The sequence below is a fragment of the Aphelocoma coerulescens genome, chromosome 6, assembly GCF_041296385.1.
Source record: "Aphelocoma coerulescens isolate FSJ_1873_10779 chromosome 6, UR_Acoe_1.0, whole genome shotgun sequence".
Classification (NCBI taxonomy): domain Eukaryota; kingdom Metazoa; phylum Chordata; class Aves; order Passeriformes; family Corvidae; genus Aphelocoma; species Aphelocoma coerulescens.
The window spans coordinates 16,241,969-16,257,874 of record NC_091020.1 but is presented as its reverse complement, the minus strand read 5'-3'; the positions used below and the strand labels follow the sequence as shown (position 1 = coordinate 16,257,874).

General features: G+C 43.0%; 1 protein-coding gene across 2 annotated transcripts in view; it reads left to right on the top strand.

The window, feature by feature from the left end:
* The first annotated feature begins 3,475 nt into the window (after window positions 1–3,475).
* Window positions 3,476–15,906, top strand: part of ZSWIM8 (zinc finger SWIM-type containing 8) — a 59,041-nt gene continuing 46,610 nt past the window's right edge. The window contains exon 1 of one of the 2 annotated variants that reach the window (XM_069019357.1): window positions 3,476–4,546. In XM_069019357.1, the coding sequence (XP_068875458.1) occupies window positions 4,369–4,546 (178 nt within the window). In that variant the 5' untranslated portion in view covers window positions 3,476–4,368. The remainder of the gene's footprint in view (window positions 4,547–15,906) is intronic. The other variant, XM_069019356.1, reaches the window with a different exon arrangement.

The window sequence follows — 15,906 nt, the reverse complement described above, 5'->3', positions numbered from 1 at the left end:
TGGGGGAAATTTAGCTTGTGATTCCTCAGGACAGCTCTGCTTTCAGCTTCCTAGTATGCATTGTCTGGAAAAGCTCTATGCATCTTGCACAGCCATTTGCCTAGTAAGAAGAAGAGCAAGGAGCAATGAGCTGTGTGCTGTCCCTTTTGTGCTAAAGCAGTTCTTTGCTCCATCTCTTGTACAGGCCTAGTATAATGGTGGCTGGTTGTTATGTCTGTGTAGATGTTTAATATCTGTTATTAATTATTACGAGTTATTAATTAAGTGATCAGTATAGCATGAAACAGTGATCATCTAGGAGGAATGGGAACTTTTGGCAGTTTGCCATAATGCCATAGTTCCAGAGCACAAGAAACTATTATTCTGCACATCCAATATATTACTTAGACACAAAGCCATATGTGTACTTTAAAGAATTTGCCTTTGCTTGTCATTTCTGAGTGCATTATTGCATGCAAAGAGACAATGAAATCTTTGTTGAGTCAGAATGGAGCTGAACAGCTGGGTCCCACTGCACTAGCAGTGAAAATCCCCAGAGTGCTGTATTTTGTTATTGAGTCTGTATTAGATTCAAGCCATAGCAAGGATGTGTTTTACTTTCCACGCAATCAGAAATAAAAACCATGCTGGATATGACTTGTAGAGTAGCACATGACTCACCAGTGAAAAGCAGACACTTCTGGGGTGCAATGCAGACTCTCATTGATTTTTAGTCCCCAGTGAGATCTTAAGACAGGAAACAAATGTAAATGTTGCAATTCTGCTTTAGGGTATGTGTGTGCACTCATATGTGTCTCTCTCATATGGAATGCTGCATTCCGAAAATTGTCTACAACGGAGGCAGAGGAATTCTGAGCAGCAATTTCCTTTTTCTGAAATAAGAGAGAAAGGAAAAGAAAAAAAAAGTACATCCCTGTAAGCGAGAAAACATCTTATTGGCAACCTTGTATTTTCTGCAGGATTTCTTACTGAATTTCTTTCTTCCTAGCAGAACACTGCTGAAATTGTCAGGTATGATTTTTTACAGTCCCCAGTTTTTGTCTGTTGGAAGATCCACAAGGGAAAATACATGCCTGTCTCATGCAATAAGCTGGCTGGAAAAAAAATGGATGAGTGTTTGTGTGCCTTTCCAAGCCATGAGGACAAGGAGAAGCAAAGCACTCACACCTGCACTCCCTCATGTTGGCCAAGGCAACAACACACCCAGGCCTGGTCTGCACAAGCCAGAAGACACATTTTTACAGTGTCTTGAAATGCATTTTAAGATAAAAGTGCAAATGTGCACTCTGCTTTGCTTGCCTCATTCTTTTCATCACCTCTTCCATGCTGAATTTCAGCCTGTGATGTTTAAGAAAAGGAAAGCAAGATTTCTTTGGAAATCTCCATAACTTGTGGTATCCCAAACCTGGAAGAAGGAGGAAAGGGAGTGAGGATTGTTACAATTTAATGGAATCAAACATAATGTACTGAAGCCCCCTTATAATTAGGACTGTCTAATATTTCTCCTCTCCTCTGTCCTTTCTTGATGTAATGTGTATTCTCTACTGGATTTAGGTAAAATCTAACAGTGCTGTGTTGCACATAATGTTGTCAAAAGACATTGGTGAGCAGCACCAGCCTTATGGCATCACTGTGTTTCCGTGTCCACTTCTGTCATTTCAAGTGTGACAACATCTGAGTCAGGGTGCTGAATTTCACCTGGTACCTCTTCACTCCTTAGACACAACACATTTAATTTATTACTTTTTTTTTATAATCTCCTTTTCCCCATCAAAATACTCTCCAAAATTTCAGCTGTATATTTTCATTCTTTGAAATTACTACAATCTTCTAAATACCTTTTTCTCACAAGGGAAACACCCTTCCTAAGGTGAAATCCTTCTTTAACGCAACACTGCACTAAGTATTGCAATGCCTTTGCCTATCTTTGCTTTCTCATGTGGCAGGGATTCTCTGCAATGTCCTTGACTCAGAGTGCTATTGATGTAACCCACCAGAGCTCCCATTATCAGGCAGGCGTGTCTCTCTCCCGAATTACTGCTGGTGTGGTGCACTAACAGGTTATTTGGCTGTACAGATTTGATCAGGTCAGGCATCAGCACAGGGCAACTTTTGGGTAGGATTAGGCAGCACACGAGATAGAACTTGGCATGCTGTGCTGCAGCACATTGCCTCGTAGCTGGCTCGCCCGGTGTCCTGCCTCCCTGCCCAGTGCACCTGTGGGCTGTCTGTCTTGGTAGCACTGAAGGATCTGACATTTCAACAAGTAACCATAGCTTTTATAGCTGATGGATGCTGCAGTAATGCACCTTCGTGTTCAAAATCTTAAACGGGGAAGCATTACCTTTGTAAGGACAAACCATGTAGGAAGTTTCCTTTAAGATCCAAGGTGCATCACTTAGGACCCTCTATGAGGACTCACCAAATAATAGAATTTTTTTGGATCAAGGACTATAGTATGATGAGGGAGATAGTGAGTGTTCCCAGATGCATTTCAGTTTCTCTCAGCTCTACATTTACCATTTCTTAGTATGACATTCTTTTTTCCCTAGCTTTTTTCCCCTCCCCGTCATCTGCTTTTCCTCTCTGTACAAACACGGGGAGGGAGGTGTAGGTCCAGCTGTTTGGCTGACATGTACTCATCTTAAAGAGAGAACTTACTCTTTGGTATTTCACTACTCAACTGTCACAATGAAGCAATGAACTAGATCGCCAAGAAACGGAATTACAAAAAAAAAAAAAAAAAAAAAAAAAAAAAAAAAAAAAAAAATCTCACATCTGCTGCTTTTAGAGTGGGCAGGATAGGAAGACCTTACCTAACCTATGCAATTCCTCATGGACCTGGCACGTGAGTTATTTCCTCTGTTTGAATTGTGGGGTTGTTCAGACGCGAGCAGCTCCTCAGACCCCTCCCTCCCTTCGGCCCCTGTGGAGAGAGCGAGGGGATTTCTCGGCCGGAGGAAAGCAGTCCCTGCACTTGAACAGGACTTACTGAGCTGCGGTCCCCTATTTCACTTCCTTTCCCCCCCTCGGTCTCCTTTCCTGCTGTTTGTTTTTCTTCTAATAGAAAATGTTACTGAGAACTCAAAAATTTTTTTCATCTCCAATCAGATAATCACAGCTGAGTGATTTCTACTCATGCAACTCATCTTCGGTGCGTTCCGGGGTAACCCCCAGATTTTAGCACAGCTAGCGCTTTCCCGCTGCCTTTGGCGGTGCGGGCGGGCACAATACACAGACTTTTGTTTTATTACAGCGGCTCCAAGCGAGCCGCTGGGTGAGCAGCGGCAGGCAGGCGCCAGCCGAGCTCGGCGGCCCATCCCTGGGGACACCGGGGCTCCTTCTCCCGCATTCCCGGCGCCGGGCTGGGACCGGCAGCCCCGCCCGGCATGCCCCGCGCGGCGGAAGCCGGAAGCGCGGCGGCGGAAGCGGCGCTCAGCTGGCGGGGGGTGTCGCAGGTGAAGCTGGGAAGCGCGGAGCCATCTTGGTGCCCGCGCCGGGCAGGGACGGGACCCGCCGGGGCCGCGAACCGCCGGGGCCGCGCCGGGCTCGGGGGCGTCCAGCGGGGCCCGCCGGTCATGGGCTCATAGAGACACCGCGGGGCCACCGCGACCGGAGCGGCGACGGGCTGCCCCCGCCCCTGCCCGCCTGACCAGCGCCGGGCGCTCCCCGCCGGCCGCCGCCCGCGCCCCCGTGAGGCCGGAGCCGCCGCCTGCCTGCCCACCCGCGCCGCTGCTAGTGCCGGTGCCCGTGACGAGCAGCCGGGAGGTCGCGCCGCCCCTCCGCCGGCCCTCCGGCCTCACCGGGCCGTTTTTAAGCCCCCGCGAGCGGGAGGGAAGTTGTTCCCCCCCAGCCCCCGCCGGTGCCCCTGCCCGCCCTCCCCTCGGTTCCTGCGCCGGGAGTGAGACAAGCACAACCTCAGGGAGACCCGGCCCTGCGCACAGACACCGGCGGTCCCCCCGCGGGAGCCTCGGTGGAGGAAGCCGGCCCCTTCCCTCGTCCTGCAGCGCCGGGAGCCTTCGGACCCTCCGTGTGCCCGGCAGGCACCTGTCCCGCCTGGAGGCAGCTCTCATGGACTAACCGGCCCCCTCCGCCTCAAGTACATTCTGTGGACATAAGCATTTTTTAACTTTTTAAAGAACTTTTTTTTCCCCCCCATGGAATTTTTACGAGCTGCCCCTTAGTTATTTCCTGCTTCTCCCACCTCAGGCAGCGCTGACTTTGTTTTTTCCTGGTACTGTAGTATGGGGATCAAATCAAACCCGAGATTTTAAGTATTGCAAGAGCCCTCAAGTCCATTCGCCTGTTAAAAGTGAGCAGTGCTGTTCCTGTCTTTCTTCTTTTCCCGCACGTCGCCTGTCGGATGTGATGGAACTCATGTTCGCAGAGTGGGAGGACGGGGAGAGGTTTTCATTTGAAGACTCCGATCGCTTTGAAGAAGACTCTCTTTGTTCCTTCATCTCTGAGGCAGAGAGCCTTTGCCAGAACTGGAGAGGATGGAGGAAGCAATCGGCTGGACCCAATTCCCCCACTGTCAAAATGAAAGGTGAGGTCACCCGGTTTCATTGGGATACTCTTTGGATTTGTGGAAGTTGTGGGGCAAGGGGGATGGTAGGTTAGGAGGTCTGCAGAGGGAAAGTCAGAGCAGCAGAGAGAATTCCTATGTAGGATTCATTGTCGGGATAATATTTGACCAAAGATTGAAACTGTAAGTTCACCAGCGTTCTTAAGACAAAGCTGTCTTTCAGGTGAATTTTCATCTGCATGCACTCGTGGTATTGTGGTGCTGCTCTTCTGAGTAGATTTTGTGGGATTGCTCTTGGAAATCTGAAAACCGTTTTCTATAAACAAACTGCAGACTTGGCTGGGAATAACTGCATAGGTTCCCACATGCTGTGATCGAAGTACACTAAGATTTCATAGAGGTTTTTGTAACTTCTATAAAGCTACTCATGTAAAGCCATGTAAGCCGTCATTGTATAGAGCAGTCCATTTTCCTTGTGTGATTCTTGGCATTTCTCGTTTTTCTTTTAAATTAGCTCTTTCTTTTGGAATAGCGTAGCAAGAGGGCCTTAACACTGTTACAAAGAAGTCGGCTAACAACAGTATGCCTGCTTCAAGAGTTGTTTTATTTCCTTTCTGCTGATAGTAATTTCGATTTGTAATTAACATATACTTATTAGCTCTTTGCTTGATTTTTTTTTTTTTCTTTTTAACAAAACTTGATATTCTACTGCATTGTGAACCTGGAATTCAGGTGATGTTTGCACTAAGCAGAGCCAGATACATAGTTAACAGAAATTACACAAGCTCTTTCTACTTTTCCTTTTATCTCCTGTTTCTTCAGGCCAGTGTCAGTACTTTTCCTGTTATTGCTGATCTTTGTAACTATCACCTGCCTCATTGATATCTCCCTACCTGGAACTGCAAAACTTTATTCTCTTCTGAATATTGGCCTTACATGATCTGAGAATGCAATTTATATTGAATTGAGTTGGAATCTGGCCATGTTGTGCTATGGACAAGTGTTCAGTTTTCACTGGTTTAGTACCAGAAAGTACACTTTGCATTAACCATAGGCTTTCCAGAGCAGATGAAGTTTCAAATTCTGCTACTGTAAAGAAGGGGAACTGTGTTGGCATTTTTAAAAGCTGTGAATCCTGAGATGTAGAAATAAGCATTGTGCATAGGGCAAAGCATACAAATACATATACATATAGTATTTTGTTTACACACTGGTGTGGAAATAAAGACATCTCTAGTTTGGCAAAGGTGTATGGAATTGGTTTGTATGGCTCTGCAAGTCAGACTGATGTTTGCAGAGGTGATTCTTTTTTTCAATTTTGAGATGCTTTTAGCCAACTTTTCTCCACCGGTTCAGTGTATGAGTGCATGTTCTTCTGGGTCTTGACCTAGTTCCTTGAGCTCTCCTGACCGAATTAAATCAAGCAGCAGTTGCTCTCTCTGCTGTCATCCACTTGTTGCATTAAAAGGAAAAGCTACTTCAGTAGATTGTGTGTATTTGCAATCTTCAGGCTCTTTTCTGATGTGTAAAACAGAGCTAACATATCACAACAATAGCTAACATTTTTGTGATAATTGTAATTATTTATGCCGTAGTGAGATGCTGTTCTGGGTTCTGCAGACTTGCATAGACAAGGCTTTTATTGCTTGGCCTTGGTTCATATATTTCAGGCTTTATTTGTAGAGACACCTCATTCCTTTGTATGAGAGTCTTACTTAAACAGGAGGGACATTTTGAAAGGATACTGCTGCCTCCTTTAAGGCCCTTGCTGGAAATTCCCAGGCTCTGGTCAGAGTTATTTTTGAGAAGAATGTGAATGTGGATTTGTGGCCTAAATAATTATTTATTCACACTATGAAATCATGTGATACTACCATTGCAGGTACTTGCAGGTACTTTACTGTACACAGTGTGTTGCCAATAAGTCTGGTCTGACGTGAGATCTGTCATTGTCTTGAATCTCCTTGGATTTCAGAACTCCTGTACCAATTTTATTATTTTTAATACCTCTTCTTGACCGTGTTTTTAAGTCAGAAAACACAGTTTGTATTCAGAACTTGCTAGGTCCTGAGGTTGTAGCTTGTAGTGAGTAATTTCAAATGTGATAATTCAAATTGAGCTGTGTGTTTTTCTTTCCACAGTTTGCCATTTTGTTGTGTCCTGTTGCCTGTTCAAACAAAAAATGAGGTTAGACACTAGGTTCTTCTGTTAAGTGCTAAGAGAAAACAAGAGGTACTATATTCTGTTAGTCTTTTTCTCCAGTTTGGAGCTCAGCCTGTGTTTTGGTGTGGAATTAGCCAGACAAGTTATGTAATAGAAAGGATTTCTAGCTTTTTCAATTGTTTTCAATTTGGCCTTCTAAGTGTCTAGTTCTTCATTAGTTGGTTCAAAGATAATCCCCCTGAGACTGATGGAAGTGCTGTTCTCTGGCTCTTAAACAAACAAACTACCTGCACACACACCAGTTATGGCTTTCTTACTTTTTGCAAGTTTTTATTTTCTTCTTGGGTATTTTTAATATTACTGTCATGCTTACTGGAAATTTAACAATAAGGCTTGGGGCAGCTTGTTGCAAATACACGGAGTATTTGCTGCAGAGGGTTGCCAAAAAGATGAGTTATTCACTTGTTTGTGAACCACTCCATTGGTTTGCTAAAAAAATGATGGGAGAGGGAGAGAAATGTTTGAGTTTCTCTAATATAATCATTGGAACTGATTTCTTTATAAAATCAGGTATCTTGAATAGCTACATCAGAAAAATAGAATTGTAATTGCTATTTTTTTCCTCATTTAATTTCTGTTACGGTAAAGTCTTCTTATAGTCTTCCTATATTACACTCTAGAAAGGAATTTTCTCCTTAAACATAGAATTGCTAATGTGAAGAAGGAATGCATTGTGTCCACTTCATAGATGCCCTTAGATTTTGAAACTACTCTCCATCTCCACTGAGTCACCTGCACTGAAATCCTGGAGGAAACATGTCAGATTTGGGTGTACTGGGAGTCCTGTCATGATTTGGAATGTTCGTTTTAGGAATGCCTTGTTCTCTTGTTAGACTGCCTTGATTGCTTGCTTTACCCCTTGTGTTTTTAATTTTGAGTGGTGTAATGCTTCTAACCGGTATTTGACCATTCATTACCTGTATGCATCATTGATTAGAGGCTTTCAGTGCTCAAGCAGAGGATTCTGCTCTGAAGTTAAGGTGAATGGATGTTTTGAAATACAATGTCCTTGCAGCGTGTTCAGAACTATCTGGTTCTTAGAGTTGGTTTATAACTCCAGCTCTTTTTCTTACATATCACGTTACAGTCGACCACTTTGTTACCCATCTACTAACGAATGCACCCACTTGCCTTTTCTCCGCTTTTCTGGACAGTCTTTTCTTTCCCAGCCACCATTATGATTCTCTCATGCCCTTCTTGCTTTTTAAAGCAGTTGTGTTTTTCATTGGTAATTGGAGTAAGTGTAGTCTCTCTGCAAACGTTTTATCATCTGTTATCTTCACATAAGTATTTTTCTGATAGAATTTTTAAGAATAAATGTTAAAGTACACTCATTATCTCTTCAAACCCACTGTGGCTTTGTTTCTTCCTGAAAGCTTCTAAGTTCTTTCCCACCCTTCTTTGTTTCACAGTTTCTGAAACATAAATATTTACCAAACACATAAGAAGCTGCCATTAATACTGTAGGATTGTTAAGTAATGCTTTCACAAGATATTTATTCATTTTATATTTATTCATTCACAGTGGATTTGGTTGGAAGTGTGCTGATGAGTTGTGTTGAATTTGTTTTCAGTAGGCAGCTAGTGGGCAAACTTGACTTTTTTTCTTTCCTTTACTGTAAGCTTGAACTATTGTATACTGTATCGCAAAACCCCGTCAGACCTGACTAAGAATTGATGCAGGTAGTGTGTTGCAGTGGGGATACTGCAACACGCCTATATCAAACCAGGAGTCCCGTGGAAAAGAAATATATACGGACGGATTCTTGCTAGATGTTTCAGAGATGTTTATTTCCCCAGCCGCATGGCCGGGCTCTGCCGAGAGACTCTTACAGTCGGGGCCCGAGCTGCTTTGCCCGCGCAGGGGAACACAAACCAACCCATGGGGAACGAGGCTGAGCAGGGGCAGGGAAACCCCGTGCCTCCCCTCAGGGCTCCATGGCAGGGGAGGGACCCCAACATCTCACCCGTTTTATTTTAATAAAAGGAGAATGAAGACAACTGGATAAACATAACAGGGACAGTTTCAAAACAAAACAAGCCACCCTCCTGAGTCTTTAAATGTCCAAACAGATTCTGTGGAACATCTTAGGGCTGACAGAAGGGAGACAGAACTCTCTGGACATGCCTGTGGGGAAACTGAGGCAGGAGAGGGTTCCTTCCCTCCCCCTTTTCATCCCCCCATCGGCATCGGAGAGGAATTGTAGGGAAATGGAACTGTATAAGGAAGCCATGGAGTGAAAAACGGATTAGGAATAAACTGGGGATAGGGTAAACTTAGGAAAGGGTTCATATTGGGTATAGGGTAAAAGGGGAAATTAGGCTGTGGGTAGGGAAATTGCTGGAATGGATATTGTTTATAATTTTGTGCATAACGGCTGCCTTTGACGGGAATACCTCCAGGCCCAGTAACATTCGCTGCTTGTAAACCCTTCTTTCCTTGCACTATATCAAATTGAACAACTTCCCCATCTCCTACACTTTGCAGGTAATTTTTAGGGTTATTCCTTTTAATGGCAGTTCTATGGATGAATAAATCTTCCCCTGTATCATCTCGTGTTATAAATCCACAGTTGTTTTTTACATTGTACCATTTCACAGTTCCTGTGACTTTCGTTGCTAGAACGTCTCCTATCACGTGCTTGCGTGTTTGTCGTGGGTGCCGGTCCCGCGTGGCCGCCGCCTCGCCGACTCCGACGTCTCGGTCGGGCCCCCACGCCGCGGCCGCTCTGCGCTCTCTGCACGGCCCCGCTCCGGCGCGTCTGGGCTCTGCACGGCCCCGCTCCAGCGCCTGTCTGGGCTCTGCGCGGCCCCGCGCTGCCATCGCCGCTGGCCCCACACCCCGTGAGCGGCTCCGCTCCGCAAACTCCACGCTGCTTCGAGAGCGGCCCCGTTCCGGCTTGGCACTGCACTGCGCGGCTTCTCGTGTCACTGTGGAAACCGCCGCTTCCCCCTCCACAGGGCTCTCCGAGCCGTATGCTCAGAGCGGGCTTCCACGCTGACCTCCGGTTCCTGGCTGCTCGTGGCCCACGGCACCCATGGCGCCTGCGGCGTCGCTCCCTCACTCGCGGTCGGGTGGCCGGGGACCCCGAGACAGGGATGGGGTCCGCAGTAAGGCGCGCGCTCCCGAGGGGGCCGGGCGCATCCAGCACAGGCACCTCTGCTGGCACGGCTCAGTCATACGCTCCTGGGGTGGCCGCCACGTGGTCTCGGCCACGGGAGAAGTATGATCTTCTGCTTTAGGGGTAATGGGACCATACAGATGCTCCTGAAGAGCGTCAGTGATTACATAGGATCCGCGGACAGCTTCTATCGCTCGTCCATCGCTTAGCTTATCACAGATCTCGTTCCAGTAACACTCCTGATAATATCCAGGAGGTCCGATATCAAAAAGTAAGTCTCGAGAAATACAGGGGAACCCTTTGAAAAGCCAGATAAAAAAATGTTCAAGATCTCCCGGTTCTAATACTTTTCTGTTTTGTTGTTCAAGGATTCCTTTTACTTCTAGCTACATTTTTTTCTGTGGCTCAGAGAGCCCCATTTCCCACAATTCTTCCATAGTCCAGATATGGAATAGCGAAACAAAACCAAGAAGAGGAATCCAAAGTTTCCAGGGTTTACTCACATAAATCAGTCGCTTAGGGATCGGGGATCGTTCTGGCCTCAATTCTCCACCATTATGTTGCAGTGGGGATACTGCAACACGCCTATATCAAACCAGGAGTCCCGTGGAAAAGAAATATATACGGACGGATTCTTGCTAGATGTTTCAGAGATGTTTATTTCCCCAGCCGCATGGCCGGGCTCTGCCGAGGAACTCTCACAGTCAGCCCCGAGCTCCTTTGCCCGCGCAGGGGAACACAAACCAACCAATGGGGAACGAGGCTGAGCAGGGGCAGGGAAACCCCGTGCCTCCCCTCAGGGCTCCATGGCAGGGGAGGGACCCCAACAGTAGTGCTCTCTTAGAAAATATTCTTATTATCCAGCCCCAGAGAGTTTTTGTTCTTTCAAACTTAGGAGCACCCACAATGTGAAGTTTTGGGCACAGTGTCTCAAAAGTATGAGCTGTATAGAGAAAATCATTGGCAGAGAATATACAGAGCCTGAGGTGAAGATATGATCAGTTTAGAGATCAAAGCCTGAGCATTGTCTATACTGGTAAAATGACAGTGACTGATTTTCATTGATTTATACAGGAAAAGAATAAATGGCATAGAGAGCACTGCTTCTTCCTCAGGAATGCCAGTAACTAAGAAATTAAAGTTAACCCTTGTTCAAACAGTAACTTGAGAAAACAGCAGGAGGAATATTTAGTCTCTTTTAAATTAATACTGTGCTCTTCAGACTTTTGGTCTTTTCAGAGAAGAATGCTGGTATCACCCCAGAGTCTAGTATGCTGGTATCATCTTTGAGCCTAGTGAAGCTGGAGATGGAGACTGTAGTTTGCTGCTGTTTTGTTACCAGCCATTACTGTGTATTACAACTGATTTTTTTCGTTTCCTACTTTATTTGTGCCTCTGCTATTAAGGGGAAGATTAGGTAGTAAACTCACACTTCTGGGAGGTACAGGTGTAGTATGTCTTGATTGTTGTGTTTTCTAATTTAATACAACACATGACAAATCTGTTCTAGCTCAAATATATCTGTTACAGTATATCCAACTTCATTAGTAAAATGCTAAAACAGTAACTGGTGAGCAAAGGCATTATATGGCTCCCTAGTGAGTTTCTTTATAGAAGCAGCAGAATTCTAAAGATATAAATGTTGATGAGAAGATACAAATGGTTGTGAAATAAGCAGGGATCAGCTGTCCAAAGAGTAAAGGTAACGTGAAAGTTAGGGCTTAGCTGCTAGCAGAAGATAGGTTTCTCTGTATTTTCTCACCTTAGTAAATGAATTTCACCTGGTTTTGTACTCTAATCCATAGCTGCTGATGATGTTGATTTGCTATGGAGCAGAAGCAAAACTTCAGGTTGAGGAAGGGACTTACTGCCTTGTAATAAATACAAGGTATAAAGGGGACATGGGTTCAGGGAAGCTCCATAGACAGTGGTTTGTCAAGACTGATGGGCATGATTAAGTGCACAGTTTCAGGCCTGGGATGCAAACTTCAGAAGCTGTCTGTAAGTTTTCCTAAACAAAAAGGTGGTTTCACAATGCATTAATACCTCTGTCTTTTGGAAGAAGGACAAACTGAGAATGATCCTCACTCATAGATCTCTTCATTTGCATTTTCCTGTGCCTTTCTGAGATAATCAAATGTGTGTATCCCTCTCTTCAGAAAAGAGTACTGAAGAAACCACATAAAGAAGCTATCAGGAAAAGATACTTCTTTACTACTGAGATTTTAATTTGCCCCTCCAGTTTTATCTCTCCTATGATTTTTTGGCCTTTTCCTTTAGTTTTCTTTTCCCCTCCCAAAAAGTCTTTCACATTCTTTGCCTGTTTTAATGTCTTGCCTTTCTATGGGGAAATGTTTCATTTTCTTTTGTCTCATCTTTCTACTCATCTTTCTTCCTGGCTTCCATGGATTTTTCTTTTTGTGTTTATTTTCTCTTTCTCTTCACCTTGTGGAGATCCCCGTGTTGCTGAATGACCAGAGATCACAGAGGCTCTGTTTGCAGTTCAGGCTTACTGAAGCTTCGGGGGTTATTCTTTTCCATGGCATGTTTACCTCTGGGGGAGCAAGGATAAGAGTTCAGATTTGATCCTAGGCTCTGAATTGTGCTCTGCCTTTGTTTCCTATCCCGTTCTTTATCTCCCCATCTCCCTGTTAGGGATTCTTTTTCCCTGAGCTGCTGAGTTCACAAAGTGATGGGAAGTTTCAAGAAGCCAGGGAGGCTTGTTCAATGGGTGGAGGTGTACTCCTGGCTTCATGAATTGTGGTGGGCCCTTGTGCAATCTGTGCTCCTCTTGCTCTGGTTTGGTGTTACTTCTAGTCATGGTGTAGTGAAGTGATCTGAATGTTTGAAGACCCACCAGTTAAGTGTGATTTAATATTCAAGTCTACAATTTTGGAGTTCCACTTCAGTTTGAGGAACAGCAACCAATCCATAGCATAACCTATATGCAGAAAAATAGCACCTTTTGTACAGTCTATATTTCTATAATGAGAAAGGAAGAAATGAGAAGTCAACTGATCAAACTTAGGAAAGTCTGTTTAGAGGTATTAATATACCCAAACTAAAAATCATTCAGCATATGAGTTGTGGGAGTAAAACTCACGTGTTGACTTGTGGCCAGGCCTCTTTTTTCCCCTCTCTGAAGTCAGTCTCTGTTTTGCAGTCTCTTGAACAAACACACAAAACCCTCTTCTCTTCCTTCCCCAGCATTACCTTTGAGGGAACAGAAAAGGACATCAGTGATTTGAAGAGTGTCTCTTATGTCAGTTATAAACCGGGAGCAAAGAGCATCTCCTCTTAAATATTTTGTGTCCTAGGTAATATACAGTACTTTGTTCCAGAGGAAAAAAAGGAATGTACTGTTTCAAAAGTTGTTTGCATACTTTAATGAACTTCTGGAGTAAATATTTGTCTATTTAGACTATCGATAATTGATTTGCAAGCTTTTGTTTGTTTAATAAGAAACATTTACGAAAGTCAAAACCTATTTATTCTTTAGTTCTTAAAGTTGAATAATGTCTTTAAAATTTCATTGCTTTTCGACCAACAACTTTATGTATCAGCTATCTAAGTGTAAGACTGTAAAGTAGTTAAAAGACTAATATAAAATAGTGTCACAGCTATAAGTTTTTTCAACTTTATTTTAATGTACTTTATCTGTATTAAGCCCTTTCCTTCCTCCTTCTGTTTTGTAACATCCTTCTAAACCCTCCAAATGTAAAATTCAAAGCACATATGTGTCAACTAGCTAAAATACTACATTTAGAATTTTATTTTTTTTAACATTAAAGAGCAGTGGTGTGTAATGAACAAAATACATGAAATACTGATTCAAATTTCAAAATACTATATCACACATATCTAAATTGCCTCCTTTGAAGCTGTGTAGTCTCAAGCAGTAAGTGTAAGATTACCAATCAGACGATTCTCATTCTTCTCCTAGTTTGTGTGTTCTTTGATGCATCTTTTCTTCTTTGTTTCTTTATTTCTGGCAAGGCTGTGGGTAGTTGTGTAGCATTTTTAACAGAAAGGACTGAAAGTGATGTCTTTGAGCACATTTCTTCACGTGCTTTAAGCATTATCAGCAAGATTTGTGGAAACTTTGCTGTTTTGATTATTTTTAGTTCATCTGTATTTGCTTCCATACAGCTGGAAACATACTGTTTTTGAAAAGAGTGAAACAAAGGAGCTCTCTCAGGTTGCAATATACCTATTAATTAAAATCTTCTGGAATTGTGTATTTTGAGAAAAGTGATGCTGTGAAAAGTACCTGGTTTTAATAAAAAATGCCTTCTGCGATGAATCACTATTAGTGTTTCTAGATTGCTGGAACAAAAAGAATTTAAGAAAAATGAAGATGTCAGTATTTACCAGTATCAATTAGACAGAAGCTGAACGTGTTTAAGCTGTGTGTTGATTTTTCTATATTTACCTAAATCTCTGCTGGTGTGAGGAAAAAAATTGGAAGGTAAGACATTCTCTTTCTATAGGAGGAAACCTGAAAAGATTGCAGGAGTAGTGTCTTTAATCAAAATCTTAACATTCTCATTCAGCTGCTGCAAGCAGAGGGACCTGAGTATTACTTCTTGATGTCTAAGTGACTTTTTTTGCCTTTCTTTTGTCTGCTAGGTTTATCTTGTGATTGTGAGACATATAGTAGGGCTTTCAAGCTTCCTTTTCTTTTTCTGGGATAAAAATTGTCATGTAAAAGAAATGGAAAGGATAAATTGATAAGATGGAGCGAGGAAGAAGAATATCTGTGCTCAGAAGAAATCCTGCCCCTTTGTGGGAGAAAAGCTGGATGCTGGAAGGGAGAATATAGTTGAGAGAATGAACAAAAGGGACCTCAGAGACCAAAAACAATGTAAAAAAAGAAGTCCACCTTTTTTTACAAAAATAGAAATAGGTAGCGTGATAAAAGAAATATTACCCAGAATTTGTCTGCAAGGAGTGAGTCTTTACAGGGAGGCATCCAGGGGTACTTTTTTCTCCCAGGTTAAGACCTTTACAGGGTGACTTATTGCAGCAGTGGGCAGGTGAACACCTGGGCCACTGATTCTGGCTTCTTCCTCTATTCAAAGATGAAAAATTTAAGCAGATGGTCATCACTCTTTGCTATCCAGAAATACTGTTAAACATGAATAATTCATTGATGGAGACCTGAACATGAAAACACCAATGCAATTTTAAAGTGCAATTAATATTCTTCCTCCCCCCCAATGCCCCTGCAGATAAACTATTGGAAAAAGTTAATTGTGACTTTTCTGTTCGTTAGACTTGAGATCTCTAAAGATGCTGCTTTGAGCATGTCTCCCCAGTCAGAAAGGAAGAAAGAGTGAGTCAACCTTAAAATAAAAGCAGTCAAGATACCATCTAGACTGTTTCTTAGAGATATTCATTAAAATAATGCCTATGTGCATTAGAGCCATTCTTGATGGCATCTTGTCAATGTGTGTGACAAAACAAGATTCTTTGTTGAAGTACAGAGAAATTTCTGAACCTGTGAATATTGGGTATTTTATGGCCTTATGGAACCTGTCCATGTCTTGTTTCAGGTTTACTGTTCTCCATATATGCTCGTACTTGCCTGACTTTGTGTATCACCAATTGTGATTCTTGAGACTTATTCTTTAGTATTTTTATTTTCTTTTTAGTATCTCTATACTGGTATTCTTATGTGGTAAAATCACATTTGTCTCATCCTTTGCAGAGTGTACCAACATGAAGTCTTGTTAATCTGTGTCAGAGGCTAATTAAATAGCTTGATGATGGCTTGAATGCCCAAGTTCCATGCTTTTAGGAAATGATTGCTGATGTAAAAATACTTGGTAAGGGTTTGACATTTAAGTTTCATGGTAGTCCTGCAGGTAGTATGTAATTAATAGGTGTACAAATGAAATCACCATTTTTTCTGAGAAGCCAATTCATTTGTGAAGTCTATAGGGCATAATTTAGTAATTCTCCTGAGCTCTTTACAGTTCCTGTTGCATATTGCATGTAATTCCATTTCTTACCTCATATTTAGGTCAGCGAATG